This window comes from Haplochromis burtoni, unplaced genomic scaffold (genome assembly GCF_018398535.1).
Source record: "Haplochromis burtoni strain Fernald_Lab_line unplaced genomic scaffold, NCSU_Asbu1 Contig_84, whole genome shotgun sequence".
Lineage (NCBI taxonomy): Eukaryota > Metazoa > Chordata > Actinopteri > Cichliformes > Cichlidae > Haplochromis > Haplochromis burtoni.
Window position 1 is genome coordinate 1,446,176 of NW_024582445.1, and position 11,691 is coordinate 1,457,866.

An 11,691-nucleotide genomic window follows, 5' to 3' on the forward strand; every position below is an offset into this window, starting at 1 on the left:
GCTATTTTCTGGGCAAATTCTGTGTAAATGGTTACATGTAAGGCAAATCATGAAGGGCTGGATGGACTATCCAAGCATATTCAAGATGAATGACTCTGCATTATCTCCAGATGTGTAACCATTTTTGATTTTGACCACAGCAAGTAACTATTTACTCCCTGGAAACTGATTTGATCTTTTTTCGGCACTCTTAATTCCAATTGTTTCCTTTCTCGTTCACACTGCTTACACTACGAGTAAATCAATTTAAATTGTTTATGACATTCGGAGCATTTGGCAGACAACTTTGTAGATAAAATGTCTTTGAAAAAGAGATTTTAATCTCAAGAGACTTTATGATTAACTAAAAAAATAATCTTATCTCAACCTTGTATTCAAACACTTCAGGATCCTGAGAGAGGAACGCTTAGCGAGGGAAGCAGAGGAGAGACAACGCAGGGAGGAGGAGGCACGGGCCATGGCTGAGGAGCAGAGGAAGAGGGATGAAGCGAAGAGGCTGCAAGAGGAGAAGGAGGCTCAGGAAAGGGCCAAAGCTGAGCAGGAGGAGAATTTACGGCTGCAGAAACAGGTATGCTGTCAACCTGCCCCTGGTTTCCAGAAGAGTATCAAGTGTATTTAAAGGAGTCTTGTAGTCACTCATCAGGTCTGGTTAGTTAGACGAGCATAAAACAGGACAACAGTCATAACTAGCTGATAACTCACTGTATTGCCACATCATTCCACTCTTCCCACCATGCCAAAACGTACACGGAAAACAATGAGACCCTTTCAGGTGCTGCTCACATTGACCTTGTCTGATATCATGTTCATCCTACAAACCCAGTCACCTATTTTGGGATGTTGTTGTCTTTTAAAGGTAAATATTAATCTGATCTGGTGAACATGGAGCGACACTGAATGTGGCCCCTTTAACCTTTCAGTCTGCCAGATAATCCGCCCGAACAGTATTGATTCTTCTTGTGTTTGCGGAAGTGGTTGTTAAGAACCAGATGACAATGAAGCTTGATAAGCAGAAAACAGAATGTGGCCATTCATCAGAGTGATCGATTATTCTGGGGTCGTGATTAATTGTGTCACTGCAGTATGTACGTTGCTATCAGATCAGGGCGCTTTGTCTCCCCCTTGTGGTTTGTCACAGAAGTGGCATTTGTGGTCAAACACGTTTCAGTAGAATTATGCAAAGACTTAAGTGTTGTCTTTCACTTTGAATCGCCCCCATGAAGCTGTAAATGTTGAAAATAGATCCTTTTGGCTCAAAGGTACAGAAAAATATCCCTTTTGTGGTCGTAGACAATAATTGCAGGGAGCAACCACACCCTTGTTACGTAAAAGGCATGTTATTTTGGCTGATGTTTTTTCCCTCTTCTGCTGCCATTAAAGTTGTGGTTGGATTTTTGCTTGTGTGTGTTTCAGAAAGAGGAGGCTGAGGCTAGAGCTCGGGAGGAGGCGGAGAAGCAGCGCCTGGAGAGGGAGAAACACTTCCAGAAGGAGGAGCAGGAGAGGCTGGAGAGGAAAAAGGTAGGGCCATACATCTGTCCTGCCAATGTTGTTTCTTTCAGCCAAGTAACTGAATTCCAAAAAGGAAATGGATATTTATGGTTTGTAAAGGATCATAAATGCAAAAATATCCCAGCTTGGATTTTTTTGGAATAAATTTTTTTTTAAAAGCCAAAGTGGTTTTTTTTTCTAACTGTCCTGTAGTGCCGTTTATCTATTTTTGGTGGGAGCTGGATTGTGTAGTAGATTGTAAAAGTGTCTGTCTTCTTTTGAATATAACTGAACTAAATAACACTCGTGCTTGGTGCTCAATATATGCAATACATGTGAGAAACTCAGAAGTGATTGTCTCTTTACAGCAATCATGACAAAGTGGCTAATAAATAAATAAATCAACTTGTGAGTAGTTTCACGTAGCTCCACTGAGATATCATTCTGCAGAAGAAAGTGTCCATGTGCCTATGATAACAGTCTCATGCTAGTGGCAGCAAGACCAGATGAAAACATTAACGGTGTCCATGCTCAGCTGTGCTGCATGTTTGGTTTCCTTCCAAATGCAGACAATGAAAAGAAGTTGAAATTGCTCACAACAATGTTTAAAAGTCATTATTTCTGGAAGGAGACATTGCTACTCAGTTTTTAAAACGCATTTGTTGGCACTTTGAAAACCTCAAGGCATGTGCCATCGTTTTCCTTTATATTGATGACAAGACATAACAATCTGAATGTATCAGTAGCATTACATGCAAGTACATTCGATTTGGAGTTGAACTTTTCCTTTCGAAATACAGCATCTCCAAACAGTGGCTGATTTAAAAGAGGAAAATGTTCTCTTGCATGATACAGAGTAATGCCAAAATCAATTTTGTAGTCGGTTTACAAAAGCTCTCCTCCCCCAGTGGTGGTATATTCCAAGATACATTCATCCTGAGGTCGGCCCTTTTTACATGACAAATGCAGGCTTGAAAGTTGAATCCCTGAAACAAGATGAATGATGTTTTTTGGCTTATCCTGGATCGGCTGTCTGCATGCCATGATTTAATAGGGCTTACAATGTGAATGAGCATTAAGCTATATATAACACTAATAACAGCGAGCTAGCTGTGTCAGTCATCTGTGTGTGGATCCTTTCTCATGCGTACTGATACCTGGGCCTTTGGTGCACATATATTCAAGTATATCACACACATAAGATCGTGCCTCTGCAGGCTATCTAAGCCTTTCTTTCCCTCTCCTCATCTTCTCTCCATGTGTGAAAGGCTGTTATCTAGGCGTGTCAGGCCTAGCTCCGCCAGCTGAAGTTTTGCTGTTGGCAGGAATTAGCCCACAAGAACAGCATGTCCTCTGCCCCAAAGACTTGCACCGCAGTCGCACTACACAAAACTCCTTTTACAGTCCTCTACCAAACCTAAGTGACTCAGTCTTATTACCTCAGCACAGGTGTTTATAGGTACCTCGAGCAGCACAACAACTCTTTACTCCTGAAACAGACATTTTGATGCCAAACTAGATACCAAAGCTGTGAGCGTGTGAGCGCTCCATATATGATCTTGGATCTTAAAAATGTCTCACTTTTATGAGTGGCAGCTGCAGCTATGATCTAGCTGTCCCAGGCTAGCTGTGTCCTCAAATAAAATTTGCATGTTGTTCAAACCTCTGTGCATACAAATTACCCATGCAGCGTTCTCTATATCACAGTGTAGCACACGCTTACCCTTTCTGTGTTTCCTGTTGTTCAGTATTCACTATTGTTTCAGCTCAGTACACCAACAGCGTTTTTACCCTTATTAGTCTAACCCACCACCCGATGTGCTTCAGTTTATTTTGAGCATAATAACCTCACTGCTTTAAAGAACTAATGAAAAGTGAAAGTTGAACCCTTAGCTTCTATCTAAACAATTCGGCAAGGTGTGTGGTCTAGTCCAGCCGAATAAGCGTAGCCAAATTTTCATCAAGTCAAACCAAATATTTTTTATAGATGTTGCATGAAGCCTATGTGTTACTGGTAATATGATATAACACAAGTGCCAGTATCATTGCGTTGTTGTCCACCAGTGCACAGAAAATGTACGTCTGCTTATTAGCATCTGGTTCCTTGTGGGGTATTATCTGTTTTATTCCTTTATTTATTCATTTTGTCTTCCTTTTGTAGCGACTGGAGGAGATCATGAAGAGGACACGGAAGACAGATGGAAGTGACAAGGTACATTTAAAAAAACCAAAACTTTTTTTACAAATTGAAAAAATAAAACTTAGTTTTGCTGTAAAAGTGACTGAAATTCTCTCCCACTTTCACAGAAAGAGACAAAGTCCTCCCCACTCGCACATGTCAATGACAAACAGGCAGAGAGTAGCAAAGGTAAGCCAAGCATCAGTCTGGACTTCCCCTCAGCCTTTTACAAAACATCCCCGAGTGAAATCATTACCCACTACTAGCCTTTAATCTGCTTGAATTACAAAGGATAATTGGCTTAACTCATCTCCCATTAATGTGTTATCTAGGAAGGGATTTAAAACAAAGTGGACGTCTTCTGGCCAGCTGGTGTTCAGAATACTCTTAGACTTTTACTGCTTCGATTAAACTCAAAAGAACTCAATTTTGGTAGATTCTACTGGCGTCTATAAAATACTTTCCACTGATGTACACATAAATATCAGTCTACCTCTTTTACCTCTTCCATAGCTTGCACAAAACAAAGCACAGATATGTCATATGCTTGTTATCAGTTCCCCTGTGAGTAAGATTCAGAGAGGGATGCACTTTTAAAAGGCCTATTATACATTTCCCCTCATATCCTGTACAGCTGGAGTTGCTCTTTGCAGAATAGGACCCATGTGGCCTTAGTTTGTTGTCCAATCCCTCGGACTGAGGAGAATTGAGTGGAAGAGTCAGCTTATGGCAACAGCCTGCAGCAGTCTACATTCATTAGAGAGACTTTGAATAAAACAATGATACATGTGTTGCTGCAAAGTTTTCAAACATAAACTACTCTCTCCCTACTTAACAATATCCTTACTAGCGAAATTTTAACATCACACGTTATAAATGAGTAAGATGGAAATGCAGTTTGTGTCAAATTTCACAAATTTCACATTGCAAGGAGACACTAGCGAGCCATTAAGTGGATTGAGACCTGGCAGAAATGCCTTTTAGTTCGTCATGTGTGAGTGTGAATGTCTTTGTTTTATGATATACATGAGGTCAGAAAACTGGACGTCTGCACCTCAATGTTCGAACCCAAATGTTTAAATGACCATTTGAAAATGATGACTAGAGTTTGGCATTTTATTGTGAACGTTTTGAAAAGGATGCAGATTTGGGGGTTGAGTACCCACTCGGGAGTTGTTTCTCCACAGCTATTAAGACTCTGAAGTTAGCAGCTGGTGTGCAATGTCAAAAGAAAATAAAAATGTCTTTTATTTACTTACCATTATGGTCCAGCCTGATCATTTTCTCTATGTTGCTTTACAGTGTTTTGGATATTTAGCAGCAAGATCAGAATTGCTTGCAAATATATTATTCTGTAGAGAGTCATGTAGGCTAGATAAAGCCTGGTCTTCAATGTTAGTTCTTTTTTCTGTATTTGGTTCTAACTGTTAGTTTGTCAGTGCTAATGTTTAGGGGTGGGGGAAAAAATCGATACTGTGTAGTATCGTGATATTTTGTTTGCTAATAATGTATCGATACAGGGACAGCAGAAATCGATATTTTGTTACAAAAAAGGTTTTTGTGCTCTGACTTCAGAGCATGTTGATCCTTTTTCTGAGCAAGAATCCTGACACTGTCCAAATGTGTTTAACTTGTTTTTTGGCAGCAATAAACATGACAGTTTACTTATTTTAATTTAAGACATGTTTTATTTTAATTAAGTTTAAAACTTTTTTATTTAATGTAAAATTATATTTTGTTTTAATTTACTTTCAAATTCTTCAGTTGCTGAAGGGGCTGCATAGTTTTCATAATTGCATAGTTCAGAATAGCTATAATTGTACCAGATGGTTGCATTCAGTTAAGTTGGACTAGACTGTAATACAAACCGTTCAGTTTGTCAACAATAAAACTGACTGAAATGAGAGAAAGACTGAGTGTGAGACTTTGATATTAGATAAAATGAATATTGATAAAGTTTACCTTTATGTACAGAATCTGAATATCGCAAAATATTTTTAAAAAATTGCAATAATATCGTATCGTGCGTTAAGTATTGTGATAATATCGTATCGTGGGATTATGGTGATTCCCACCTCTACTAATGTTTATATATTTTAATGTGGTGCACTGCATGTTATTGTTTAACCAAATGCATTACACCTACGTTAATAAAATATCCTCCTATACCAGGAAAGTACCAGCTCAGTAATAGGAGCTAATAAGACGATAAAAAATAACTACTAACAGATACACTAGTCTCCTGTTACTGCGACGCAGAAAAAATGTGGGTACTATCACCAACAGTTGAAAAGCAAAAGAGAATCACCAAAAGTGCTGATTCTCCTGAAGAGAGTGAAAAGAGGATGCACACGTGTATGTGTGTTGAGGTTAGCCTGACACATCTCAGGGTTAAACACGGTGTGGGGTGGGATGTTTTATCTCTGTGGTCACACTTAATGACTGTATTGCTTTGTTCTCTCTAGCATCTGCTGACTACCAGCCAACGCCTGAGGTCAGCATTCCCAACAACAAAACAGAAAACGGACAGGCCGATGTCAAGGAAAGGTAAAACTAAAGCTTCTTTCGTTTCTTCTTTGTGTGCACTTTGATGCAAGACCACCATGAACAGCACAAAACTTGTGCCAGGAGACCAAGCTGGGAGTTGACAACGAATCAAATCAGCAGGAGGTTCACGTTGCTGTAAACCTCAAGAGAAAACACAAGAAGCCCCATGATTCTGGCCAACAGTAAACAGTTATAACAGTGGGAGAATGATTTGGTATTTAAAAATGTTTACTCTTTGCATTTGATCATGCTTCTTGGGACCATTTAAAAAAAAAAAAAAAAAAAAAAAAAAAAAAAAGAATCCTCCTATTGTGGTGGGATGACTCATTTGTTTTATGAGTCATTCGGACCCATCCTGACTAGAACCATACCATGATTTATGTCTTCCTCTCCAACAGCCTCTCAATCCAAGCAGTTAATGGGGTCCAGGCTACGAAGCTTGAAAACGGTCTTTCAACAAAAGAAGACACTGTCCACTTGGAAGACATCATCCATCTCACAAATCACGGCAACTCCACTAACGGAGCCCTGGACAAGTCTGAGACCAGCATGCCCACAGAGCCCATCCTTTCTTTTGAAAGCGAGGAGTCATTCATGAAAAAGGCAGGCCCAATGAAGCCTCAGCATGCTGCGGGTACGGAATTACAAACTGCTTTAATATACACAAGTGACAACAGCGCAAACATTTGTAACACAAACATGGAAAAGACAATTTACTTAACACAATCTGAAATGATTCATGAAAATATAAATAGAATAGATGAAATGATGCAGGGGAAAAAGCTACAATAGCAATCGTTCCACCACTGTTGAAATGAGATATTGATGGAGTGTTTTCCACAACTGGCTGACCCGTGCTGAAAAGGTCTGGCTGTGCTTTGTAATGAGAGTCCACTTCTCTCCTTCTAGTTAACTTTTTAAGTCCTCGTTCAGGCTAGAGTTCAGGATTGTAAAATAAAAGATGAGGTTTTATTGACAGAGGTAAAAACTAAATCTAAATATATCTCCAATGAAAATTATGCAGATTCAGGCATGATTCATCTGCATCGACCTAGTTCCCATCACCCAATTTGAAAACTGCTGTACAAGGTACCATAAATGGGGTTATTGTCCTTGGCACGGAGCAAGAGAACCTGAATGTGTACTTAATATAAGGTGCAAGTCATCACCCCGGTGAAAGCGAGTCCCCCCTGAGGAGAGGAAGGTGTGGCATGGAGAGAATACCTACACTCACAAGGGGGTGGAGACGGGATATAAAAGAAATAGTGTTGGGAAGGGTGCTGAGAAGGAGGGTATCTTTATACTGTTGACAGCTTTTATTCAAAGTGTCTCACTGACTTGGACCGGGACCCAGTGAGGAATTCCAAGAATGACAGAGGTGATGAGACCCTATCCACAAGTGCTTCACTGCCAGGGGTTAGAAACTGGACTCTGGAGTAATTAAGCTTCATATGACTCCTCATTCATCCTCTTCCCAGCAGCAACGTCAGCAGCACCCTGTCCTCCCCGTTGCTGCTAGATCCTAACTTTCACCTGTTATCCTGAAAGCAAGCCAGCGATCAGAAATACTATGTAAACCAAAAAGAACGATTACCTCTGTTTGCCCCTACTTTAATGAATATTTCACCACCTTTTTTTTAACTACTGCATACTTCTGGTAAGTGTGTAATTAAAAAGGGAACATTCTCACTTCTTATATGCACTCTTGTAAATCTGGATATGTGAGATGACTTTTAGTATGTCAGACTGATTTAATTTTACACAGCAGTTTCTCAGGAGACCGGTTTATTTTGAGGCATGCTTCCAGGGTTTATTTGAATGTTCATACTTGTTGAGGATATGGCCCTCATCGGTCCCACATGTGGCATTGTCAGTCAGATTGAGTTTTTATATGGTAGCCGCTGTTAACAGTAACATTCCCATCTCATTTCTTTGAGTCATGCGAGCTTTCTGTTTGCTGCATGTAAAGATGACAGTAAAGGTTTGTGGGCCTTCCAATTGCAACATGTTTTGCATCCTTTTGCATTTATCATTGTCACCAGGTTGGAGGTTTGCAGACCTTGCCATTACGCACTTCAACAAGGTTGAATATATAGTTTAATTTGTCTGTTAGCATGTTCATTAAGCTTGTATGACTGCTGCTCCATCTGGCCTTTAACACTTTTCTCTCTGCCTCATTCACAGAGGTCCTGTGACATATTCCAGCGCTGAAGTGCTTGTTGCCTTAGGCCACTGACCTTTCCTAGTCCTGCCAAAGCTCGCATTGCGAGCCCTGTGACCTGTGCCAATCAAAAAAAAAGCAAGCATACTTCCCTCCGAAGATAAAGTGGGTCACAGAAGAAGATGACGACAAAACAACTGACAGAACAGGATGAAAGGTGTTGCCGCATACGGCACCGTTGCTATCGTTCATCAAACTCTTTGCAGCACCGATTCCATGCACCTTGCTACTCAACAGTATCATCCTTTGTACATTATAGTACAGCTGAGTAATGATTACAGTATACAGAAAAAGAACTGTTTTCTTTGCTCTTTAGTTATTTAACTAAAAGAAAAAAATTAAGACTGGGTACAACTTTGTGTATAATGTAAATGAACTTTACGTATCGGGAAAAGGAAGGTTGGATGAGTGGATTAAAGCTGTTTGAAAGGGAGTCATTTCATGCTACTCTATCATGAGTAGATATGAATAAAACCCAGATACTGTACATCCTGGTTTGTACAAAACTACCTGTACCGGTTTTTGAAAAAGGTAAACTGAGAAGTCAGAAGATCTGAAATTAAACGTCACAAAGAATGGCTTGTTACTTTGTGTAAACATACTGTTGGTTCATGTCTAAACCTCAGCTATGATTGATTGTATGCATAACTGGATGTAATAATAAATCTGCAACCTTTACAATTAAGAAACTGTAAGACATCAAAGGTCAAATGTCTGTAAACGGAGATCTCCTCCACTATTTAACAATTGAAGCTGTTTCCCTCCCCCACATGTGCAAGCATGACTTTTTTTTTCTCATTTGAAATTCTGGCGCGTGTATATGCTATAGATATATTTTGATGTGCGATGTAAGGCCAGTGGGAATATCTCAAGTCTTATTAAAGACAAGTGGTCCAGTCTCTGTTCTAATCGTCCTTATGTCCCAACCGTTTAAGGATTTGATGCATTGTGAGATTATTCTTAGCCTGATTCAGATTAGTACACTTAAGAAACAGTTCATTTGTTATCAGTTGAATAGTTTTCTACTTTCATTTGCTTTGTTTACTTCAGACGCTCAACAGTGGCCCACTGTTACTGAAAGTAAAAAGAGAGCACATGCTAAGCAAAGGAAAACCGACATCTAAGCGGGACCACAAGCCTTACAGTCTGTGCAGCTAATGTGCTAGGCATGCAAGTTGGTTCAGCTGTCCATTTCTCTTTGGGTCTCCTTTTACAAAATCTCAACAGGGGGTACATGCCACTCTATCTGCTGGCCCTCTTTCACTATATTCTGCAGGCCTGTGGGAGATCTGGCACGCTGTGTTTGCAGCCCTGTAGGCAGCTGAAGTGCACACAAACACAATTTATGCCTCCTTCTACCACACGTGAAAACATGCCACGCTGATCATATAAATTATGTGACTATGTTCTAACCTTGGTAGAATGAGGGATTAGATTTTCAACTTGAAACTGTAACAGAGACCCCCAGTGGGCTACATAAGATGAAATCACTATGGTAAATACAGCCAAACTGTCACCAAAATGAAACCGAAAGCCAAAGACGGAAAACTCTCTGATTCATGATTAAGGAGTAGCTGATCAAGATTTAATGCAAGTAAAAAAAATACCTATTTTTTTTCAAACTGTTTGATAAAACACCGAAGTTTTTTTGGGAACTGCTTTTCTTACGGTTTCATTATTGCTACAAATTGCCTCTTAAGTCAAGCTAATGCTCGCAAACTTTCTTAAAGCAACAGTTTTTGCAGTTACAGCTGCGTCACTGCTTCAAACTTTTTTTTTAAACGTGTTAAATAACACACATCTTTAGCTCGTATACGACACAGCTTTAATCTGCAAGACAGTTGACTTGCATGAGCAGGGTGTTAACTTCAACCACATCTCCTCATTAGTTCACTTTGTTGTTCCTAAAGTTGTCCAAATGAGTCTGCTGCTAAAAACTGTATTCATCGACCCCACAAGAGGGTGCAGCACCGCAGCATGGACTGCACATTTGACTTCTCTGTTTTCAGGCTTTAAACTTTATTACTGCAGTGTGTCAAAAGAGGACACAAACTGAAATGTCCCCATTTTAAAAATCTCTATATTTTTTCCATTAATAATAATGATAAGATTTCTGCCATTTTGTGCAGCTGATCTGTCAGTCAATCCCTGGTAATGTGCCGTACTTCTCAGAGGGGACCTGAGGATTAGTGGGGACTATTTTTAGGGAGGTGTTGCAAAGCAGTGGACAGTTACAGGTTGATTAGTGCCAAGTTTCAAAATAAATTCTCACAGAATGAGGGGTGAAAAAAAAAAAAAAAAGGAACTGAAGGAGTTGAATGTGTGGATGGGAAGGGTCATCCAAAAGCCAAGAGTGGTAAATGAATAAAGCAACTCTGTGCCAGTTGAGGTAGTCAGATTGTCCTGGAATAGCCAGGCCACGTGTTAAATCCACCACCAACATATGGTGTTCAAACCTGTTTGAATGATGGGTGTATTATCTCCTCTGCAAGTGTGCTCAGGAGGTGGAGGTGTCACAATTCTGACGATATTTTTACTCTCTTGCGTGAATAACGCCTTGTTAAAGCTCATATTAACAGCAACGGCAAAAAGGAAACAACCAGCTTCAGTCGCCTGAGGACTTTATAAGCATGGTGTCAAACATTTAATGAAAGGTGCTCCATGTAGAGAATGCAGCCAGCCAAACACTGGACATACATTGACTGTTTTCCTGTCATAAATCTCTGCACTTGAGGACTGTATGGAATCTTGCAAATGTTTCTAAATGGCAAGTGTGCCTGCTCAACCTCTATTTCGCATAAGATGTGGGGGGTGGGAGGGGATCACACGATGGCGTCCCACTCCAGATAAGACCACCAATCGCAACCATCAAAGCTCATGTGCCTAACCTCTGTTTAGTGTTTATGCTCACCCCTATCTTTATCTGCTCAGCAACAAGCTCTCTCTGAGCTGCTCTCAGATGGCAGGCAGTATTAATGAAAGGCCACAGAATGGCCAGCACTCACAGTAAGCGTGCTTCTCAATCCCTGGCAGAACTGTGGGAGCAGAGCAACCTCTTAGCTATTCTGATTAGAGATGGCAAGTTTTAAGGGTAACCAGGCTCTAGACCTTCTACTCCCCCCACCCCTAGAGAACTGATAACATGGAACTTTCTGAGGTTGCAGAAAGGACCCAGGGACTTGGATCGCATCAGAGGTAGACTTTGAGGACAAGTAGCAGCTGAGCCTACATGGACAGCTGTTGGATCATTGTCACA

The 11,691-nt window shown here is 40.3% G+C and overlaps 1 protein-coding gene across 5 annotated transcripts in view; it reads left to right on the forward strand.

Annotated features, from left to right (window-relative positions):
• The window catches only part of map7d1a (MAP7 domain containing 1a), a 39,116-nt gene extending 29,782 nt beyond the window's left edge, over positions 1–9,334 (forward strand). For all 5 annotated transcript variants that reach the window (XM_042222353.1, XM_042222351.1, XM_042222354.1 and 2 more), the window contains 7 exons: positions 388–568; positions 1,414–1,518; positions 3,650–3,700; positions 3,796–3,856; positions 6,133–6,214; positions 6,613–6,848; positions 8,399–9,334. In XM_042222353.1, coding sequence (XP_042078287.1) covers positions 388–568; positions 1,414–1,518; positions 3,650–3,700; positions 3,796–3,856; positions 6,133–6,214; positions 6,613–6,848; positions 8,399–8,409 — 727 coding nt within the window. In that variant the 3' untranslated portion in view covers positions 8,410–9,334. The remainder of the gene's footprint in view (positions 1–387; positions 569–1,413; positions 1,519–3,649; positions 3,701–3,795; positions 3,857–6,132; positions 6,215–6,612; positions 6,849–8,398) is intronic.
• Positions 9,335–11,691: the final 2,357 nt, after the last annotated feature.